General features: G+C 53.4%; 1 protein-coding gene across 1 annotated transcript in view; it reads right to left on the bottom strand.

Moving 5' to 3' along the window:
• The window catches only part of ZNF423 (zinc finger protein 423), a 329,315-nt gene that overhangs the window by 267,977 nt on the left and 39,554 nt on the right, over positions 1–21,784 (bottom strand). Inside the window, exon 2 of the mRNA XM_004264880.3 lies at positions 2,462–2,521. Coding sequence (XP_004264928.1) covers positions 2,462–2,521 — 60 coding nt within the window. The remainder of the gene's footprint in view (positions 1–2,461; positions 2,522–21,784) is intronic.

Below are 21,784 nucleotides of genomic sequence, written 5' to 3'. Positions count from 1 at the left end.
CCTCATAGGGTTGTCATGATGGCCCAATGAGATACTGGAGGTAAAGCTTTTGCTCCATGCCCTGGCACATACCAAGTAAGTGTTCACTAAACATCCATGCCCGGCTCCAGGGCTGCCTCCCAAACCGACCTCATCCTGCCACCCGGGATTTGCTCCATCTCACAAGTCCCGTGCTCAGGGAATACAAGCTGACTTTAATAGCCCAAGCCCAACAGAACTGGGAAGGAAAATTTATCACATGAATGCACTGTAAAAAAATCTTCAGAAACGGGCCAAAGAAAACAAAACAATCCATTGCCCGGCTGGGGACTACCCAGTGCCCGGGATGCTTTGCCCTCCCTTTCCCCATCTCCGAGCAGACGATCCAAAGCTGACTGGCACCAGGGAGTCCCTGAGGGCCGGAGGGACTCACAAGGAGCGGTGCACCTCTTCCCGCACACGCGCGTGGGGCGTGCTCAGCTCTTGGCTGGAAACGGGCAAGTCCCACAACCTTCGCCACTCCCGAGCGCCCCGGAGGCCCGAGGGCTGGCCATTCCGCTGTGGCCTCAGAGCACCGCAGAACGCAGGCCCCCATGCAGCCCCTTGGCACTGCCCTGCCTTCTGCAGGCCGGCCCTAGGGATGCAGCCCAGGCGCCTGACGCTCCCTGCACCGGCCTCTCCATCCACCGCAACACTGCCAGCGCCCTCCTGGCACCCCGCGGCTGTCCTTGACTGTCCTATCGCCACCGACACCACTGGGAAAACAGCTGGGAGGGAAGACTTTATAGGGACACGACCAGGCTGGGTGCTTTCCTGGTGCGGGGGCTCGGAGCAGAGTGGGGACCCTCTTCAGAGCTGGCTGCGTGCCTGAGCACGTGGACCCCCAAGTCTGTCAGTGCGCCTGGATGAGATGCCGAGCTTTATAACCTCACTGTGTTTCCTCCAGCCATGGGGAGTGCATCTCTCCCGCACAGAAGGCCACAGGGCAGGGACCACATGGCCCCTTCCCCTATCCTACCCCGTGTGGACCCCAAGTCCTGTCCTAACTCTGGACTCTCCTCCCAAGAATTTGAGCACCTCCCCATTCTGCCTTCAGACAAAGCCCCTGCCCTGGAGGGAGCCCCTGTCACCAAGGGCCAGGCACCTGCAGACACAACAGTGCCCAAGCCTGGGTCAGCCAGGACCCAGCCAGGACCCTTCAGACTCTCCAGTCAGCACAGATCCTGCTGCAAAGAGCACTGGACTAGGAGTCCGGGAACCTGGGCTCGCGTGTTGGCACCCACTCCCCTTCTGCCCAGTCTATACCAGCATTTCCCAAATTTCACTCATCTGGGAGCCACCTTCATGATTTTTGCTGACTCCGAGCATTACATACTGTTACTTAAAACTTTGTCAACTTAATTTTCTCACTTAAATGACTTCCGCATCATCTTAAATCACACATGGCCATAAAATCACAAATTCAGCGTGTAACCATTCAAGTGTTAAATGTTCATATGCCTGTTCCCTAACACCTCGTTCTTGGAACTACTGACCCAGATCATACCTCCCTCCTTGCCTCAGTTTCCACACCTAAAAGAGAAGGCGGTGGGACTAAATGACTCCCTCGTAGGTCTTCTCAGGCCCAAGATTCTCCCCTGTGGAGCCGGAGCCAGGTGGTCAGGATCCTGGGACAGGAGACAAGGCAGGAGAGCCTGGCGCCTGCCAGACAGGAAGCCAGAGCCCTGCTGCCAAGGAAGGTGCTCGCTGGATGCAGAGCCAACAGGAGCACCGTGCCCTCCGCTCAGGAGCTCCCAAGGACCCCAAGCCAGTTCCCATCCCCAGCTCCACAGGCAGCTCCCAATTACAGAACTTTACAGTGAGAAAATCCTCATTCATCACCTCGTTTTATAGCTGGAGAAACTGAGGCACAGGAAGGAACTTAGCTAGGGCAGAACTGAGCTGCAAAACCCAAGTCCCCTGACTACCAAGTCACCCCCATCACCCCACAATGGCCAGGCACCCCACAAGTCTGACCGCCCCTTGTTACCAACTCCTGGAGGCCTGGGCTCGGGTCTGCACGCCCGAGAGTGCAATGCAGCCCCTTCCCGGAAGGCAAATACAGGAATTCTGATTTTGATTGGAGTTTAAATGTCCTATTAAAGGGGCTTTTATGCAGTTAGGTTGGAATGAATGTGCAGCGACGCCCATGGCAGGGAGCTTCAAAAGCCTGTGTAGTCGGGGTGTGGTGGCCCATCTGAATGTGCCCACAAGATGGAAACACCGTCCCCAGGGGAATAAAGGCATAGTAGTCTCTGTATGTAATAGATTTTATTGACCATATGGAACTGATATAAAAATCGTGTTGCATGGGGTAATCTGGACTGGAGATAGGAATGTGACAGGAAGAATATGTTCCATAACCAGCTGGGTGGCTTTCTGAGTTCCTGAGCCTGCCCCCCGGGACCCCCACCAACTCTCCCACCAGCCCCTGGGCATTTACCTGATGCTGTCACGGAGGAATCCCAGGGAAGCGAGAAGTCCGAGGCCTCCCCCTCTTCAACTAAAAGAGAGAACAGAGATGGGCCTGTGAGTTTTAAATCTGTGCAAACAGGTCACTGGGGTGGGGCACAGGGCAAGGAGGAAGGATCATTTGTGGCGGTCCCTATAATACCCATGATCAGGGGGCAAAGGGGTCAAGCCTACAAAAGAGGCCTTTGTTGGTTTCACAGAGATGTAAAATAATCAGAACAAAACATAAACAGCAAATAAGTGCTGTATCTGTATGGTTCCCCCATCCTTGTGCCCCTGGCAGACATCACAGATCGATCACAGCACTGCCTCAAACAAGACACAGCATAAGAATCTTTCTCTACGCAGTGCGACAGGCCATTACTATCTATAATCAGAGTATCCACTTGAGATAAAGCCATTTGACACTCACAGGAGTAGAGTGAAGACTCAGTCCTCCTCCTGGTCCTCCAGACACTGACCTCCTACCAAGAGCCCTTAGACCACCACTGAGATGTGAAGGCTTTCTCGATTATTCCAAGAAACAAACAAGTGACTCTCAGAGGTTGGCAAAGCATGGTGTGCTATCCTCTACACTGAGAGCTGACCCACAGACAGACCTCAGGACATGCTGGGGTCGACTCTTCCGTGGTCAGCAGTCCTGGGCCAGTGACATCAGAAAGCAACTCACCGGACTTCCCTGGTGGTGCAGTGGTTAAGAATCCACCTGCCAGTGCAGGAGACAAGGGTTCGAGAGCCCTGGTCCAGGAAGATCCCCCATGCCGCGGAACAACTAATCCCGTGCGCCACAACTACTGAGCCTGTGCTCTAGATCCTGCGTGCCACAACTACTGAAGCCCGTGCGCCTAGAGCCCGTGCTACACAACAAGAAAAGCCACCACAATGAGAAGCCGGTGCACCGCAATGAAGAGTAGCCCCCGCTCACCGCAACTAGAGAAAGCCCGCGCACGGCAACGAAGACATAATGCAGCCAAATAAGTAAATAAATTTATTTAAAAAAAAAAAAAAGAAAAGAAAGAAAGAAAGCAACTCACTTCTCCACTCCACCCCAGAGGCCACAGAATGAAGCTGGGGAGGGGTGAGGTGTCCCCACTACCTTGCGGCCCGGTGTGTGAGACCAGGCTGGTGGCCGTGGAGGCCATGCACTAGGAGAACACGGGAGAAATTCTATACAGCATACTAAAGCTCTTGTCCTGGAATTAATCCCAGTCTAGGCATGTAATAATATTAAAGCTGGGTTATGGACTTTGTAAAATGGAACTTTGTTTAAGCCAAAAATGTGCATACACAGTATTTTTCAGATTTAATGGGCTCTGGAGTTCTACACATGTGCAGGCTGAAGCCACCACGTACCACCCTGTTCTCTTTGCGATGTCACTGTCTCTACATGGGCACACACTGTGAGCCAGGCACTGCTCTCAGTGTGTTTAATCCCCATCAACACACTTGGAGAGGTGACGTGACGTGCCGGAGGTCCTACAGCTAGAAAGAGTCCACACAACGCTGGGGCTGGAACCCAGGACTGTCCGTCTCGAAGCCTGCTCCTGTGTCCACCTGAGATACAGAGGATGCTGTCCAGAATCCTAGCAACTCAAGACTGGAAAGCAGCAACCCCAACCTGCCCCTCAGAAGGCAGGTACACAGCATGCCGGGTGGCCGAGCTGGGAGAGGAAAAAGCAGGTTGGCTTGTGGTCAGACACCGGCTTCAAACCCCGATTCTGCCTCTAATTATATGACCTCGAGCAAACTGTTTAACCTCTAGGCTTCAGTTCTCCCATCTCAAACACGGAGGTAAAAATGGTACCTCAGCCACAGCGTTCTTGGGAAGATTCAATGGGATGACGGCTGTCATCCACTGGAACAGTGGCTCAAGCACCCAGGTGGGTTTGGTGCCAGGGCTGGAACAGCTCTGGGAATTAACAAGTCCTGCTCTGCGTGACTCTGACCCTCTTTATTGTCCACCCGTGATCTTACACCAGCCCCCCCATAGAGCCTCAGAGAACATGTTTTCTTTCAACCCTCAGAAACAGCTCGCCCAAGAGGGCACATCCACGTCACTGAGCAGAGGCCAAGGAATGCTAACCAAGGGCCTCTCTTTCCCAAGTTTGCATTCTGAGAGTAGAAACTCGGCATTAAGACAATGAAATGCAGAGACGATCTGGGTCGGGACCAAAGCTATTGTTTGACTCAGCTCGTTACAGCTGGGGTGGGGCTTTCAAACATGCAGCTTCGTAACTAGGAATGGAGCCCTCGAGGCAGGCAAAACTGATTTACTCCCCAAGCTGATTCCAGCCAGACAGCCTCCGAAACACAGGCGGGTAACGCCTAAAGCGATCGGAAGCAGGCTGTGCATGAAAGGAGTAGTCGTGAGCAGCCTTCAGGGCCACACCTGAAAATCAGTTTCCTTCCCATGTCATCGTTTACTTACTTTAAAATGTAATATATATATTGCTTCTGTTGAGAGGTTGCTGCCAATTTGTAAGGTCATCATGCTACCATTTCATAGGACACTGTCAACAAGATCTGTGTGGGTACCTAGGACCAAGACATGATGCACAGCCCTAGTTCTCCCTTTGCCCTCGACGTACTCCAGGTATCAGGGCAAAAGTCCCCACACTTGGGTCCACTCAGTTCTTTGGTTGGGAAGGGTGACCTTCCAAGTCGTTGAACCGGAGGATGTCCCTAAGATGCCAAATCCTTCCCTCCCTAAGATTTGGCTTCAGCCATTATGGGAAGGAGAATGAGAAAACATCTGCTATTCCGGAGCTCTTGGGAGCATTCAAGGCTCTGTTTCCTGGGACGATAAGACTGCAGAGGTGGGAAGAGGAAGAGGGCGACCCGACGCCGCCGGCTGGGGAATTCCAAAGTGACAGACATGATTACAGGCAAACGGCCACATCACACACCACCATCCCCAGAACCACGTCCCTCACAGCGAGGGCCAACTCGCCTAGTGACATGGGCACAAATGCACTTTCTTACAACTGCTGGCATTCACCCCACTGACATCCCATCCCCTGGCCCACATTATGTTTTTTGAAGGTATAAACACTCCTGATGAGAAAGAGTGACGCCCAACCGCCCACCATAACCATCACGAGGCCCTGTGCTACCCGACCCTGAACGTGAGCAGGCTCTCCTCCCCTCCAGGCGGCCTCTTCTGTCCAGGCTGGCCTCTTCAACAATAAGATAACTGGCAAGGGCAGCAGGCAGAGAGCAAGGAAGGCCTCCCCTACAGCTGGAGCCAGGCACTTGCTGGGGGGCCGGAGCCGTCCCCAAAGCGGAATTCTGCTGCAGAGGCACGATGAACACCGAGGGGTGAGCATCTCAGAGAAAACTTGATCAGCACAATGGCCAATACGGACAACACCCTAAGGGGCTGCCCAGGCAGCCAGGGAGCTAGGGGCTTTCTGGGGACTCCCCCAGACTCCACCTCTAACTTTTTAATTTATAAGATACTTGGCACCACTGAGGCCAAAGTACACACCCCCGCCGTGCCCAGCCTCAAGGGGAGCACAGGGAGATCCACTCCTGTGAATGATGGGCGTTGTAAGCACAGGGTGGGTGCACAAGGCCATATGTACACAAAGGGAGGGCGCGTGGGGACAAGTGTATACACATGGGGAAGGGGCACAGAGTGAGTGTGAACACACAGGGTAGGGGTGCAGCAGCAAACGAGGGGATACGTGACAAAGTGTGTATGAAAGGAATGGAGGTGCAGGGCCTATGTTCCCATGGAAGAGTGCACAAAGCGTATTCACCATGGTTCCTGGGGTGTGTTAAGAAAGATTCTGAGGCTCTCTCAGGGCATCAGACAGATCAGAACTCTGTGTTCTCTCTCTACTCTGGGATCACATGTTGTGATGGCTGACTGCCCCATGGGTGTATACACCTGTGAGCCCCACCAGATGCTGTCTGCCCAACTCAGCAGTGGGCTCATAAGCGACCACAACCCCCTTACTCTGGGAGTACCCATAGCTTGCCCGTCTATGCACCAGGATGACCTTGCCACCATCAATGAGATGCCAGTGAGATCCAAAGCCTGTGTGCTGGGCCTCTGGACTTACAGACCCTCCAGCAGGGGCAGGTGGTGCTAGGTGAGCACCTGTATAAGCCACCTCCCCAGTGCCACTTGCTCCTGGCCTGGGGAGGAGTATCCTCTCCTCGGGGCTCCCCATTACCTTGAAAACGCAGAGCAGATGGACCTGCGGAAGGGAAAAGAAAGGGGAGGCAAGGGGCTGAGGTGGGAGGCTGGAAACGGGGCCCTAGGACCAGGGCAGGACTGGGGCCGCACATGGAGGTTGATCAAAGTCAGGCAGGATCTGGGTTGACAGACAAGGTGTAGGTTCGAGGCAGGAAAGCTCAAGCACAAGTGCTAAGGCAGACGGTGTCAGGAGGTGAACGAGAGAGACAAACAGAGGCAGGCATCGGTCCGAGGATCAGAGGAGGCCTCCAGCAGGGCAGCAGGGCCCCCAAAGCCCCCTTCCCTACCGCAAAACCCACAACAGGCCAGCTGCTCAGCCTGTCTTCAAGGATCTGCGAAGGCCCTGCTCCTGGATGTAAGCCTCTGGACATGTGTGCAGCGAGGCCCTTCTCTGGGGAAAGGATCCATAGTTCTCATCAAAAAGATCTAGAATCTGCCCCTCCAAAAAGGGCTTTATTTGAGGAGTCTTCTCAGCTGGCCCCACCTCTGGCTGGTGGTCCCAGGGTCTGAAGGGACCACTCCATGCTTTGCTGGTTTTTGTCCCAGGGATCATCTTACCCTTAGGGAAGGGTTGCACCTACCCTGGCCTGACAGAGGCTCCCTAGAGGCATCCCTGCCCCAGCAGAGGTGGTGATCCTGGCAAGGGGCACATGGCTGCTCTCCTTGGCTCAGCCTTGGGGAAACGCTCTCATCCACACCAGGCCAGGGCCCAGGAGAGTAAAGGACACATTGAGAGCCCAGACTCATTGTCAAGCGTGAAATGGAGCATCACTTCTGACTTAGTACTAAGCAAACTCAAGGAACGAAAAAGTGTAAAGCAGGAAAGACTATTGTGTACGTATGTGCAGGTTGTGCACTGCACAAGAGGCCCAGCAGAGGTAGTGAGAGAGGGTTGAAATTTAGCCCACAGTCTATCTGTTCTGGTGCAAGGCTATGAATGTCCAGAGGAAGGGGTACCCATTGTTTTTGCAGAAAGGCACAGCTGGCCTTTTTTCTAATTCACACAGATGTGCTATGAAGCATAGCCCATGACCATCTCTGGCATCAGGCTTCAGGGCAAAATGACCAGGGTCGGGGGCAAACTCAACCAGTGGGCCCACACTTTCAAGGCTTCCTCTCTGGTGGGGATGGGGGACAGGCAGTGGATGGGGTTGGGAGAGTCATGGCATGGAAGAGTACAGGCCCTCTGCAGCCAAAGCTAAAACTACCCAAGCCCCCCAACGCCAGCCCCCTCACACCAAGCTCAGACCCTCAGAGGAACCAAGACCTTGCGACAGGGTCACATCACAAACCCATTAATTTAACTCCACGATTCCCCGGCCATTTGCTGAAAAGAGAGGAAACTAACACTTTAAATGATGCAGGTAAGACCACCTGCCATTCTCCTCCATGCACACCTGCCCAGAGCCAGGGTGCGAGAAGGGCTGAGACTCTATGTACCCTCCCATCAATCTGTCCACACCCCTGTCACCTGAGCACCTCACCACCAGGAAGATGGGTCTAGGATTTAAAGCAATCTATTTTTGGACAACATCGCTCCTCACCAGAAGCCTTCTGCCATCAGATCTAGTGCTTTTAAACACACACACACACACACACACACAATGGCGGTATGTCCCAAAGTTGGAGGAAAAACTGTTACCTAGACTTACTAAGAGATAGTGGGTGGGTCCACAAGTCGGCTGCTTCGTAATATATTTTTACAGCAATTTTGGTAATATTTAACTTTCCCCTTAAATGCGTACTTTAGAACCAGCACCTATGAAAACATGAAAGGTTACTGAAAATTTTTCATAAATTGTTCCCCTGGCCTATCTTGGGCAGAGGGGTAGGAAGCCTAGATCTCACTCGGCCACTGTCTTCCCTTTCTCTCCTTGCCTTGCTTATCTACAACACAGGGAGCACACAGGGTTCTAGGAGTAGTCCAAGAACTCCAGAATAGAAGTTGTTCCATCCTCACCAGGAAAGTGACATTTCCAGAAGTCATCCACGGAGCTCACCCTAGCAGGACAGATGAGTGGGATGAGGGTATCTGGAGAGAAGCTATAGAATGAAGGGATTCGGGGAGTGGGCCCTGAAATAGGGCTCCCCAGGACCATCCCTAGCTCTGCCACTTACAGGCCGTCAGATCTGGGGCAGGATGCTTGACCCGCTCTGACCTTTGGTTGCCTCCTGTGTAAAATGGGGGTAACACTAGTACCCACATCACAGGAATGTCGAGAAGACTAAATGCAGCGGTATTCCTGAAGCACATGGCTCAAGGCGAACACGCGGTCAATATTAGCGTTACTGCGATAACTCAAGCTGCCCCTTCACCCCCTGCGGTGGCTGGCCAGGTTTCACTCTGCAGGTAAAGAGGGAGGGCTCGAACAGTGAGATCAATTTTCCCACCGAGATCCACCCCTACCCCCCGCAGGAAGGGCTCAGTGAGGGCCATGGATCTTTCGGCATCACCGCCTTCTCGTCCCTGCCACGGTGCAGGGAAGGTGTCCCTAAGTGTGGGACCATCTGGAGATCACAGCCAAGGGCTCAGCTTCTGTGCCAGCTCATCTCCCTCTCCCTCCCGGGTCCCCCCGTCTGCACCCCACACACCCCAAAGGAGAACTGGGAGATATCTGCAGAAGGAATGGAAGCTACAAGGTCAGCAGAATCTATATTTTGGGGAACCCTGCAGAAATTTGATTCCTTTCCCCCACCCTTCCCTAATAAAATGAAAATGAGGGTGATGATAATGATGGTGATGATGGAAAACATAGGGTAATAAATGTGAAACATTTCAAGTTTTCTTTAAGTCCTCGTAAAATGGGTTTTTCACTAGACCGGGGATAGAACACAAGTGGCACAGCTGCCCCAGCTCCCCTGTCCTGCACCCGTGGCAGGCACTGCTGATGAGTCAAGGCACTCCTTCTCACGAGGCACAGATGCAGCTTCAAAAGGCTCAACAAACTGGGTTAAAAATCGATTGGCGGGCTTCCCTGGTGGCGCAGTGGTTGAGAGTCCGCCTGCCGATGCAGGGGACACGGGTTCGTGCCCCGGTCCGGGAAGATCCCACATGCCACGGAGTGGCTGGGCCCATGAGCCATGGCCGCTGAGCCTGCGTGTCCGGAGCCTGTGCTCCGCAACGGGAGAGGCCACAACACTGAGAGGCCCGCGTACCGCAAAAAAAAAAAAAAAAAAAAATCGATTGGCCTTCTCTGTCCCGGTCCATAGCTTCCCTTCCGTTCAAACAGCTCTTCACGGCACACACATACCACACACATTCACACACACACACCTTACACTACTCTTGGGGTGTGTCCAACTGGAGTAGATCTAGGCCAGAGCCAGGACTCTCCCCCAGAAGAGCAACCTCCCCTGAGCCCCAGTGGCCCCAGGCGTCACGCCGAGCATCCCACCTACAGGCTCCCATTGAATCCTCCCCGCCGCCGCCTAAGGGAGGCCTCAAATCCCCCCATTTCTGATGAGGCAATAAAGCCCGGGGAGCCCAAACATTCGTCCAGAAGTCGGCCCATGGGCTCACAAGGCCAGAGCGATGTTTCCAAGTGTAGCTTTAGCTCAAAGCCACAAACACCCAGCACCAGAGGGCGCTTACAGGTATTTCCTCAGCTGCTACCTGAAAGTCAAGGCTTTACTCACCCATTTCACAGAAGGGGAAAGAAAAGTCCCAGAGAAGAGAAACAGCTCACCCAGGGGGGCAGACAAGGTAACAAAAGTCCTGAACTCGAATACTCTAGCTCCCAAGCCCTGGAGTCCTCATAGACAATGCTCCCTACCACATGGTTCTTCTAGGAATAAGCAGCTACGTGTTGCTGAGCTCTCAACAGTGCTGTGATGAGCACTTTGTACACTTTCAATTGCCCAGAGCAGTGCTTCTCTGAATGTAGTCCCCAGACCTGCAACAGTAGCATCACCTGGAAGAATCTCTGGGAGTGGGGCCTGGCGATCTGTATTTTTACAAGCATTCCAGGTGATTCTGATGCCTGCTAGAGTTTGAGAACCACTGGCCTACACAATCTTATGAGATAAGTACCTTTGTTAACCCCCTTTTACAGATGAGGAAACTAAGCAGTTTGCCAAAGGTCATGGAGAGGTGGAGCCAGGACTGGGATTATTTACCCTTTGTTTTACTTCTGCAAGCAGCAGCTCCAGTTCACATTGACTGCGGTCAGCCAATGAAAGGCTTCTGTCTCTCTCTCTCTCTCTCTCTCTCTCTCCCTCCCTCCCTCCCTCTCTCTCTCTCTCTCTCTCTCTCTCTCTCTCTCTCTCTCTCTCTCTCTCTCTCTCTCTCTTTCCCCAGGGACTGAAATTTACAGAAGCTTCGGTAAGTCCCTCTCTGTGCCAGCTCCAGGGGAACCCAAGAAGAGAATTCATCCTCTGGGGTCTCCTCCCAAGCACACAGGTCCTTGGGGAGAGAAGGAAAACCATGTGAGACAGTGGTGTGTGGTAAATCTTTAAGAAGACAGTGGTCCAGGGAGGAAAAGGGCTCTGGTGTGCAGTGTTTGCCACTTTCTATAGTGAAATACTCCCACCACAGCTACTGTCAAGCTACCGAAGAGGACGCTGCTGAACGTGGAGCTGGGAAAAGATGTGCACAGTCAGCACACCACCAGCTAAAGAAGCAGTGCCACGGAGGGGCGGGCACCAAGCTGGGGTGGGGCAGGGGCGCCTTCCTGGCTCTCCCCACCTACCCCATTTGTCTTGCTCAGGCTCAGGCCCCATGTCCCAGAATTCACTCACCATTGCCCTTCTCTTACTGTGTCCTAGATCAAGCATCTTTTTTCTTGTTATAAAAGTTTCTGAAATAAACGCTCCATGTACAATGTAGAAAAGTAGGAAATAGTGAGTGAGTTAGAATGGGGAAACTAAAAGCACAACTTTCCCTGTATAAATGCATTGTCACAACTTTATAGAAAGTTGAAACAATACATGCAATTGAACAACACAACCAGTTCTGGAACCTGCTTTCCTATCTCAGCAATATATAATGAACATCTTTTCACATCAAAACCATGGACCAACACGGATGTTATTAATGGTGGCCTGAGTCCCATCATAGGAGGCTCCAGGACTAATTTAACCAATGTCCTGTTGCTGGACACCTAGGCCACTGCTAGTTGTTTTCGGCTGTAAGAGAAGCCACGTTGCAAAGCCATCCACACACATAAAACACGGCCGCAAGCCTGCTCAATGATTTTTCTTAGAATTAGTTCCCCAAAACAGGATTACTAGGACAAAGAGTTTGCCGATTTTCAGGCTTTTGAGACATACTGCCACCGTGTATTTGGCCTTTTCCTCCTTAAATAAGCACTGAGTGCCTCAGGTGACCTAGCTCTGAGCTAGGCATTATGAGAAAGATGAGAAAACGGACTTGGACTTTGACTTACAACCTTCACACCGTGAACTCCATGGTGACAAATGTTACCACTGTTGTGCCCCTTGGGGGCTGGTACATAATGACAGCTGAGTGAATGAATGAATGGATGGATGAACAAACTACGGTATGATGGAAGATGCTAAATGAATCCCAATCTCAGAGACAAAAACAAGTGGACACAATAAGGACCCAGAGTGTAGCATGAAGGAGCGGGTCGGGGCTAGGAAAGGTGAAAGGACAGCAGGGACCAACTCCCACCCACAGCCCACAGCTCAGCGCTCTGACATGGGGTCTTCCTGTCCACAGTCATAGCTCCAGAGACGCCTAGAGCTAGGATGAGTTTCTACTCCAACTGCAGATAAAATTCTGATTTCCTTTTACACTACCATGTAAATCTTATTTTAGGAAGACTGATATTCATGGATTAAAAATTTCTGAAGTCTGTGGGTCTCTTTTTTAATGTAAATAAAACTTCCTGCTCAAAGATGAAGTTCAGGAAAATCAAATCAAACTGCATTTGCCTAAACAAGGAAATATACTGATATAAACTCGGGGGAATCTGAGGCAACCCCACCAGGCCCCACCCAGCCCTACTTTGGATTCTGCCCGTGGGTACAGGGCTTCAAGCTTCTTGCCCAAATTTCCAGGGTCAGCCTGACCACCAGCTACATAACCACCCTTCTTCCCTGGTCAGAAACACTGCCCAGAGTTCAGGCTCACCTCCTCCAAGAATCTCTCCCTGACCACCCTGGCCCTGGACTTACGTTAGCCTCCTTTGCAGCAGCGTTATTGCCAAAGAAAGACGCCTTAGGATCAAATCCCCATGTGCCATGGTTTGCTGTGTGACCCTGACCAATGAAGTAACCTCTCTGTGCATAACAATCCTGCAAGGTAGCTCTGAGGATAAAATAAGAAGGTGTTTATAAGGCACATGGTCCTGAGCCCAACACTCAGGTGCCTGGCAAAGAAAAATGATCCTACAGCATGTGTTGCCCCCAACTGTACTCTCGGCCCCTTTAGGGAGACCCCCTGTGTCTCCTCTTTCTCCAGGGTCAGCCTGACCACCAGCTCACTTGGCACAAGACTACACATATCAGTGACACTAGAAACGACAATCACTTACCGCTCTTCACACACATCATCACATTTATGTTTAATCCTCCCAGTGACCTGACAAAGGGTGATGGTGCCCATTTCACAGATGGCGAAACCAGGACCTAAATGATTTTTTTTTAACTGGGCTAAATTATACAAGCAATGGGAAGTAGAGGTCAAATTTGCAGCCAAATCTCACGTGGCCCCAAAGCTCACACGCTACCACCAACCCAACACGCCTCCCAGCCTGTGCTGAACGAATGGTAACTGACGGCCCGAGGTTCCCAGGCCTCCTGTGCTGCCTCAGAAAAGCCACAGCTGACGGGGAAGGTGGGGTTGAAATGACTCCTCTTTTTGCAACCCTCCAGAGCCCAGTCTGCAAGGTCATTGTTGGGGGTGTCAGCCTAGGTCAGTCACCCACACTCCCCAGGGCCTGGATTCGGCCTCTCAGTCATGGTCCCACATCCATAAAGTGGGGGTAATAAAATTCCCGTTTGTTTTGAAGACAAAGTGAAATAACACATGTAAAGGGCTTAGCCCAGTGCCCGGAACCTAGTGAGAACGCTAAAAAAGACTCTTGTGTCTGTGCTCCCAGCAAAACCATTCAGGGTTGGGATGTTTCCTGAAAATTCCCTTTCTGGGGACCCACCTGCCTGGGCCTTAGCACTTGGAGGGCTCCAGGCCCCCCAGGCTGCCCTCATGCTTAATCCCATCTCTCCTGAGGTTAATATCCCTGTTCATATATATATTTCATTTCATACAGTCGCCCCTGCACGGTCTCATTAACCAGAAACATGCAGCATATAAATGTGAATTTACGACGGGGTCTGGCTCCACATCCTGTTTCGATGGCAACACTGGGTTCTCACCCACCAGCTGTCCAACTCTGACGGAAGGTGACAAAGCCGAGGGCACACTCTGCCGTGCACGGAGGGGCCGAGATAACACCCCACACAAAGGGGTGCGTGGAAGCGGCCCACTGAGCGCTGGGGATGTGAAGGTGGGCACCAGGGCCACGGGGTCAGGGAACATCGGCCTGGGGCCCCCGCCCCTCACTCGGGGGAGAAGGGAACGGCATCTGCCCAGTTCTGTTTGCTGTTTAGGGCGGGAAGAAAGGAGCGGGTGAGACCAGAATCCCACTCTCTTGCCTTTTTTCCACTTTCACTTAAAGAATAGCACCATAAAGTAGAGACTAGTATTTTTTTACGACCCCTTAACAACTTATCCTCTGTGCTAACATACTATAAATAAACGTCAGTACCTTGTTATACATGTGGTTTATCTTAGACACAAGCAAAGAGGAAACCGAGTCTGTTACTGAAAACTGGTGTGTGTGTACATGTGCGTGTGTGCATGCGCGCGGGTGTGTGTTAGTGTTTTCATTACATTCTGGAAACACAGACCAGCCTCCATCTCTTTCTTCATATCAAAAGCCCCAAGTCTTCCACAGGAATGAACTGTAATGACCGTTTCCTAACATGCTGTAATTCCACAGGGATGTCCCTGGGGTAGGGGCAATCATAATGCTTTGCAGTTTAAAGAGTCAATACTTTAAATAAGTCTGATTTGGGAGGGGGACACTTCATTGGCGCAGATGTGCCCCTCAGCTCAGCGCCGCTGCCCACCCACCGTGGTTAGAATGCACATGGAGGCCTTCAGGGGGCCCTGAGCACCTCCATCTGGCAGCTGATCTCCCCAAGGCGGGCCTTACATCATCCAAACTTGCCCAAAGTTCCTGAGAGGATGACCATCTCGGGGTAGGGCAGGAGTCCCCCTGGGCTCGCCCTCCTGAGCCGTCTGGTCCCCAGAGCCGGCAGGGCCTCCCCAGACCTCCCCTGGGAGCTTGGCCAAGTCACACCACCTGTCACACCGAGTGTGACGGATGCTTTTCTTCATATCAACCCCCTTCTTTTATTTAAATACCTTATCTTCCAGCCTCCTTCTAGGCAGCGCTACTCACAAAATCACACATTTGGTGTGCTAGGAACAAATTTCTAATAGCTATTAGAATAAATATATAAAGTAACATTTTCCTAATCGTGGAATAAATATGTAAGTATGGACGAAAAAGACTCATTCACCTATCAAACACCTGTATCACCACAGGACTCAGGAATGCAGAATGTCACATTCTGAGGACCACAGGCATGCACAGTGCTGGGCGACTTTGATAAATAAATGAAGGGGGGGCACACCTGTTCATTTCCTCCCACCCCAAAAGTGCATTGCAGTTGTCCTACGTGGAACCCCAGAAATCCACCCAGCCCATTTAAGCTCATTTAAGGGTCATGCTGAGCAGACGGTGGCAGGGGATACGCCAACTACAAACTCTCCCCCAGCTTTTAGCTCGTGGGCCCACCACGGCTTGGAGTGGGGGACGGAAAATCTGGACAAGGAAGCTGCTTCCCAAGTGTGCCCGGTCACTCCCTGCACCAGGCAGAGCCCGAGCACGTGGGCCACACCAGCCTGAGGCCACTTCCCAGTGCAAGCACCCAGCTGGGCCAGGGAACACCAGCCTCAGGAAGACGCAGGGAGAGCCCCACCAAAGGCAAGGCCCCAGAAAGGGCCAGGTGGACAGCAAAGGATGCAGCAAAGCATGAAGGCAAGCGGCCTGCAGCCCCCAGGCCCCGAGGCTGGCACAGAGCCCTGGAAAAAGGCTCATGGCTGGGTAGAGGGTATACTGAGCCCTTCCTACCCGCAACCACATCTGTCTCATCCCACAGTCCTGAGAGGCCCAACACTTGCCAGATGTGGCCGCCCATGGGGACCGAGTTCATTTTCCTCCCGTCCTGTGATAATACTTGGCTGTGTTTATTTAACTTTCTGCTTTGGATGGAGGAGAGATGGGCCAGGAAAATCAGTTTGGCTCCCTTGGATCAAAACATAGCAGCCCACACATCATGCGAGGACACCCACGCAGAGAAGCTCCCCCGCCCCACCCGAAAAAGCACATCTGGCCCACTGCTGGCAGGGGCCGGCCCGGACCCTCGGGCGGCTGCTCCGTGCAACTCAGGGTAGGCTGAGCTGTTGCACACGCCCCACGTGCCCTGCCAGGGCCAGGCTCCTCGCAGTGTCCCAAGCAGCTCTCTCAACCAGGCCAAGAAGCTCAGAGAGCTTTCAGGTGACACATGGTGCAGCTCGTGGGTAGTGGAACCAAAATTCACAGCCAGGTCTCCCCACCCCCAGACCCTGAGGAAGGTGAGAGAAGGATGGATGGCAGGAAGAAAGGAACGTCCATGAGAAAGGCTCCCGAGGCCCCAGGTCTCCATCCTGCACCTGCGCGTACAGATGTGACTACTTCTCCTGCCTCCGCACGCGCCCTGGCTCCTGGGTGGGAAAGGGGCCCCTCTTGGTGGGTTCATACAGCCAGAGAAAACCATCCACGCTCCCTGTTCTTGTGGACTAATTTCAGTGCCTCTACCAAGGCCCATGGCCCCTGAAGCATGCTCCCAAGGCCGGCAGTAAGGTCCAGGAATCTGGAGCAGGACTGGCCACCAGGGCCTCACAGCAGGGCAAACACAGGAGCTCCCCACTGCCCGTCAGGCAGGCTCAGCCGTCCCGCTGGCAGGACCCGGCCGGCCCTTCACTCGGGCCCCCTCTCACATTCGCCCACAGCCCACAGCCCACCCCCTTCTCTTCCACCCGCAGCTCCGTCCCTCGCTGAGAGAGGCACCCACAGGTCCAAACCCTGCCCGGGTCCCACCCCCTTCCTTACCCCCTCGTTGACCCTGGGGATGTGCACCCTGAAGGCCCCCTTCAACCCCAGGGGAAACAAACACGGGAAGAGTCCCACGGATGCCCAGGGCAGCCTGGGGCCACTCGGGCAGGGGGAGTCCTGGGGACCTGCAGAGTAGTCTGGAAGCGGGGGCACGTCCGCTTGCTCGCAGGCTCCTCGCCCCACTGTGGACGGCCACTGAGGGGCCTCTACAGCACAGAGCTCGGCCCGAGGGCCCCCGGTCCTGCCCTGCCACACCCAGCTCTCTGGTCTAGGTGCCTCGGTTTCCATTCTTATTCATGCTTCTGCAGGAAGCTCATCGCTGTATTTGGCCTGTGAGGTCTCCCCACCGGGAAACTCCAGTCGTTGAGAGCACAGGGTTGGTAATCGGGCGGACCCTGGCTCCGAGGCCTGGCTCTACCACTAACGAGCTGGGGTAGAACCCAGCAGCGGTTTACGGCTCTTCTCGGTCTTCTCACAGGTCAGATGGGGTGGTGCGACTATCAAGCCCTCAGAGGTACTGCAAGGCGATGAGATGACACAAGACGACGCAGAGCATGGCATCAGATGTTCAGTAAAAGCCCAATAGATGGTGCCCACCAAGGGGCAGGGGTGGTGGTGGTCTTAGCTTAAGAGACCTCGCCACCGGGTCTCTCCACAAACAAAGCCGTGGCGTTCGCGTGGAGGTTTACTGCATTCGACACACCTTCACACCGTGAAGGAATCACATTTTCTTCTCGAGGGTGTTGGGCCAGGATGGGCAACCCCGTGTGTCACATGTCACAGAGGAGAAAGCTGAGGCCCAGGGAGTGGAGAGCCTGCGGGTCACACGCGGGTGTCCCGCCCAGCCCGGACTCCAAGGCTGGGCTCTTTCCAGGGACCTGCCAGAGCGCCCTTGCTGTTAGCATTGCCCACTGTGCTAGTCACGGCTGACCACTCGCTCCGGTTTCGGGGTTGTGGAGGAACAGGCAGCGCTCCGAGAAGCTAATGCAGCCGGCGCTTCCTTACTGGAATGGAGAATTGGGCAGTGGTCATTTCAACGGTCCCCCGGGCCCCTCTTCAGACCTGGAGGCCCCAGAGCACCCCCAGGACAGGGAAATCACCCTGAAGCCCAGCCCGGCCCTGCCAAAGAGATGAACGTACCCAGGCCAGATGGGCACCAAAAGACCTGAGGGCCAGGCAAAACAGAAGCCTGCAGCCCCTCTTCCCAATATTCCAGCCCAGGGAGCCCCCCATGGGAGCCGAGGTCAAGACTCCAACTTACCTGCCCATGACGGATGCTTGAGCTGCTAACAGAAGATGCTGCCAGTTCTCCACATGGCCAGGTACCCACCAACAGACCCCACACCCGCCCTGCAGCCCCTCCTCATTAGGTTAAAAAGAGTTCTCTGGAAACCAGATGCTCTGGAAAGGCATCTGGGCCAGGCACAAACCCCAAGACAGGCAGCCCACCCCCTAACCTTCTGAGAGGGGGCAGTGTAGTGGAAAGAGCCCAGACGTGGAACCCAGCAGGCCTAGGTGTAGGTCCTGCACCTCTGACTCAGTGTACACATCTGTAAAATGGGAGAAATACCAGCCCCTACTCATCATCGACAGTTATAAGCATGATAAGCTCAGTATAAGGCTTAAGAGCACCCAGAAGCCCGCTGAAGACCCGTGATAGGTAGAGAGCAGAATATCATCAGGGCGCCCCAGGTGCCAGGCACAAGGCTAAGCACTTTGGGGGCAATCGTCTGTTTAATCCTCATAGCCCCCTTATCCTGTTTCCCATGAGAAAACCGAGGCTTAAGAATCGTAAATGACTTGTCCAAGGTCACACAGCTGCAGATGAGGAAAGCCAGCAGCCCAGCTCTGTCTCCAGAGACAGCACACCGCAGCTATTCCAATCATCACCACTCTTGCCGTCGTGCTGTCCCCTTCAGAACAACCTTCAGAGTCCTCTGTCTGCATCCAGGGCCTGCCACCAGCCGGCCCCAGTCCCTCTGCCCCTAAAGACCCTTCCCTAGCTTATGCATCCACGCTCCAGCCCATGCATCCACACGCCTTCCTGCTCCCATCACCTAAAACGCCCCCCTCCACGTTGGAGGCCCCACCTGACCTCTACTATCCAAGAGGCCTTTCCAGACCCCTGGGTAAATAGACCCCCGTCCTCCCTCCACCCCTCCTCCTCTGGTTCCCCCAGTCCTCTCTCGCCACACTCAGCTGGGGTACTTGAGCACGCGAGGTTGCCCTAGGTTGTGAGCTCCTCCAAGCCAGGGCCCCATCCTGCCTCCTTCTCTGTCCTCACCCCCAGCCAGGGCCTTGCCTCGGCAGGCAATCACTACCAGCTGGTTAAAGTGAAGTCACCCCAAGCCCTTAGCTTTTTACCCTTTTAACTCCCCAGATTGTAGGGGAAAAAAATTTAAAGACACGTGGGCGTACAAAGAAAAATAAAACTGTCCCAGGATGCCCCTCCTTGCAAACGTTGCAGGTATTCTGGGGCGGCTGGCCTTATGGAACACTTTCTATGCATTACATTTCCCTTTTTTTAAAAATAGAAGTGGAACCCCAGTTGTGTCCTCACAGCCCTCGGCTGTGCAGGGTGGCTCTGGAAAGCCAGCTGCAAGAAGTCCACGGGCCCACGGGGAGGTGGCCAAAGAGGGGCGCCAGGGTAATGGGGGGTCTTGAAACCACATTTTAGGAGACAAAGTGAAGGAACAGACACTGTTCAGCCCAGAGGGGCAGGCGCAGGGGGACCCCAGAGCTGTCTTCAGGCAACTGAAGCGCTGTCACAGGGAAGAGGGACAGAGCTTGCCATGTGGCCTCGAGGGGTCAAACCGGCACCAACCAGCAGAAGTCACTACAGGGAGACTTCAAGAAGGAACAGATAGGATTCTTACAGCAGAGGCTACGAGGGAAGGTCTGCTCAGGAGGTAATGAGGCCGCTGGCATGGGAGGGGGTCAAGCAGATAGAGAGACCCCCGGGGAATTTAAGGCTCAGATAGGAGAGGAGGTTAGAGATGACCTTGACCAGCTTTTCTAGACAAGGATCTCAAATGGCCACAGGGGGACCAGAGGTGACTATTGGGGGGCGGGGGGAGAGTTGGGTTGTGGATGACCCACCTCCCAGCCAATCAAAGCTGCCACCCAGAGTATGCTCAGTGGGTCAGATCTTCTGGCCTTTCTGGGAAGGCCAGAGATCTGAATGTTTATATGAATCACTGCAAATTTTCCAACAGGCCCAATAAACTTCCCACAGGCCAGACAGCATCCTTGCACTGCATGCTGGAGACCCCTGGTCTAACAAGGAACTCACAGGGCACATGAGGCAGTTGAAAGGAAGGGGCCTGGAAGAGCAGCCGTCCCCAGAGGAACAGAACGGGTTAAGGCCTGGTTTGGCTCTCTGCTCCACTCCAGGGCTGCAGCTGGCCTCCTTGCTCTGTCAGCTGCCCAGCCCCCGCCCAACCTGCCTGCCTTAGCCACCCAGCCTGGAACCCCAGATCTGGGAACAGGACAGCTGCCCTGGGGCCGGCTGGCCACAGCCAGGGAGAGATTCCGTTCCCCAGGCCCCGCTGAGAACCATTTGTTCATTTGGGATGGATGCCACAGGGGCAGTGGACCTCTGTCCCCGCTCTCCTCTCCCTCTTCCCCTGCAGCTCCTAGCCTGAGAACAGGGAGAAGACCTCCCTGTGGCACAGTCACTGAAACTGTGACAAGCATGACTGTTCACTGAGCATGAACACCAAGGACTGGACTGGGTGTTTAACACACAGTGGGCTCGTATAATCCTCACAGTAACCCTTCGGGGAAGTTTTTAACCATCCTCACTTCACAAGTGAGGAAACCTACGCTCAGAGAGGTCAAAACACTTATCCACGGTCACACAGCCAACAAGTGGCAGAGCTAGGATTCAAACCAGGCTTACTGGACCCTCTAAAACCCCACACCACACCACTGGGTCAGAGGGTCCTGGCTCCCAGGCATCCACGTACCCCCTCCACGTGGTTCTGTTCTACAGGGTCCAAGTACCCAGTGCCTGACTGGGAGAGGACAGAGCAAATGTACTGGTATAGACTGGGACGTACTAGGCTAAGATGTTAAGCTACTTCCCTCAGTTTCCCTGCCTGTCCTACGGGGGCTTCCAGACCAGATGACCAATGTCTCGTAGGAAATGGGTGGGGGGGCCCGCTGGGGTTAAGGGCAGCAGCTGGAGGAGACAAGGCCCCCATGGCCCCAGGGTAACCTCAGGCTTGTCCCATCATCACTCCTGGAATTGAGCACCCCAGTGATTCTGATGTCTCCCCAAGTCAAGGGCCTTGGTCCAGCACAAGACTCTTCATCCAAAGCAATAATACCTGGGAAATCTCAAGTTGGATGGGCTGGTTTAGTTTTTTCAAAAACACATTAAAATAAATACACAGGTATTCAAACCTAAAATGTCCGTGTGAGGATGCCCGTTACCCTAGGTGCCCAAGGGGGCATGGGGGCAGGGGACAGGCTCCAGGGAGCTGGCCAGGTTGCTTCCTGATCTGATGCTGGTTACACAGATATGCTCACATTATGAAACTTCACTGAGCTGAGCACTTATGACTGGTATGTGAAACTTTAACAATAAAAAGCTAACTTAAAAAGCACTGAGGAAGCACTAAATTAACTGATTTGGAATCACATCTAACAGATTGGTGAGAAAAGTTGAGGAGCTGTATAGTGTGCTTCTATTTGCATAGAGGAGGAGAGAGAAAATGCATACATTGCTCACATGTGTGCACATACATGGAACTGCACCTGAACTAGACACAAGAACCTAGTAACATGAGTGGCCTCCAAGGAGGGGAAGTGGGTGGCTTGGGGTGTATTTAACTTTGTGCCTTGTGCATTCATTAACAATTAGGTTTTTTTCATGTTTATATGTATTCTACTTAAAGTC

This window comes from Orcinus orca, chromosome 20, assembly GCF_937001465.1.
Source record: "Orcinus orca chromosome 20, mOrcOrc1.1, whole genome shotgun sequence".
Taxonomy (NCBI): domain Eukaryota; kingdom Metazoa; phylum Chordata; class Mammalia; order Artiodactyla; family Delphinidae; genus Orcinus; species Orcinus orca.
The sequence above is the reverse complement of the archived record's forward strand: the minus strand, read 5'-3'. Positions and strand labels throughout refer to the sequence as shown.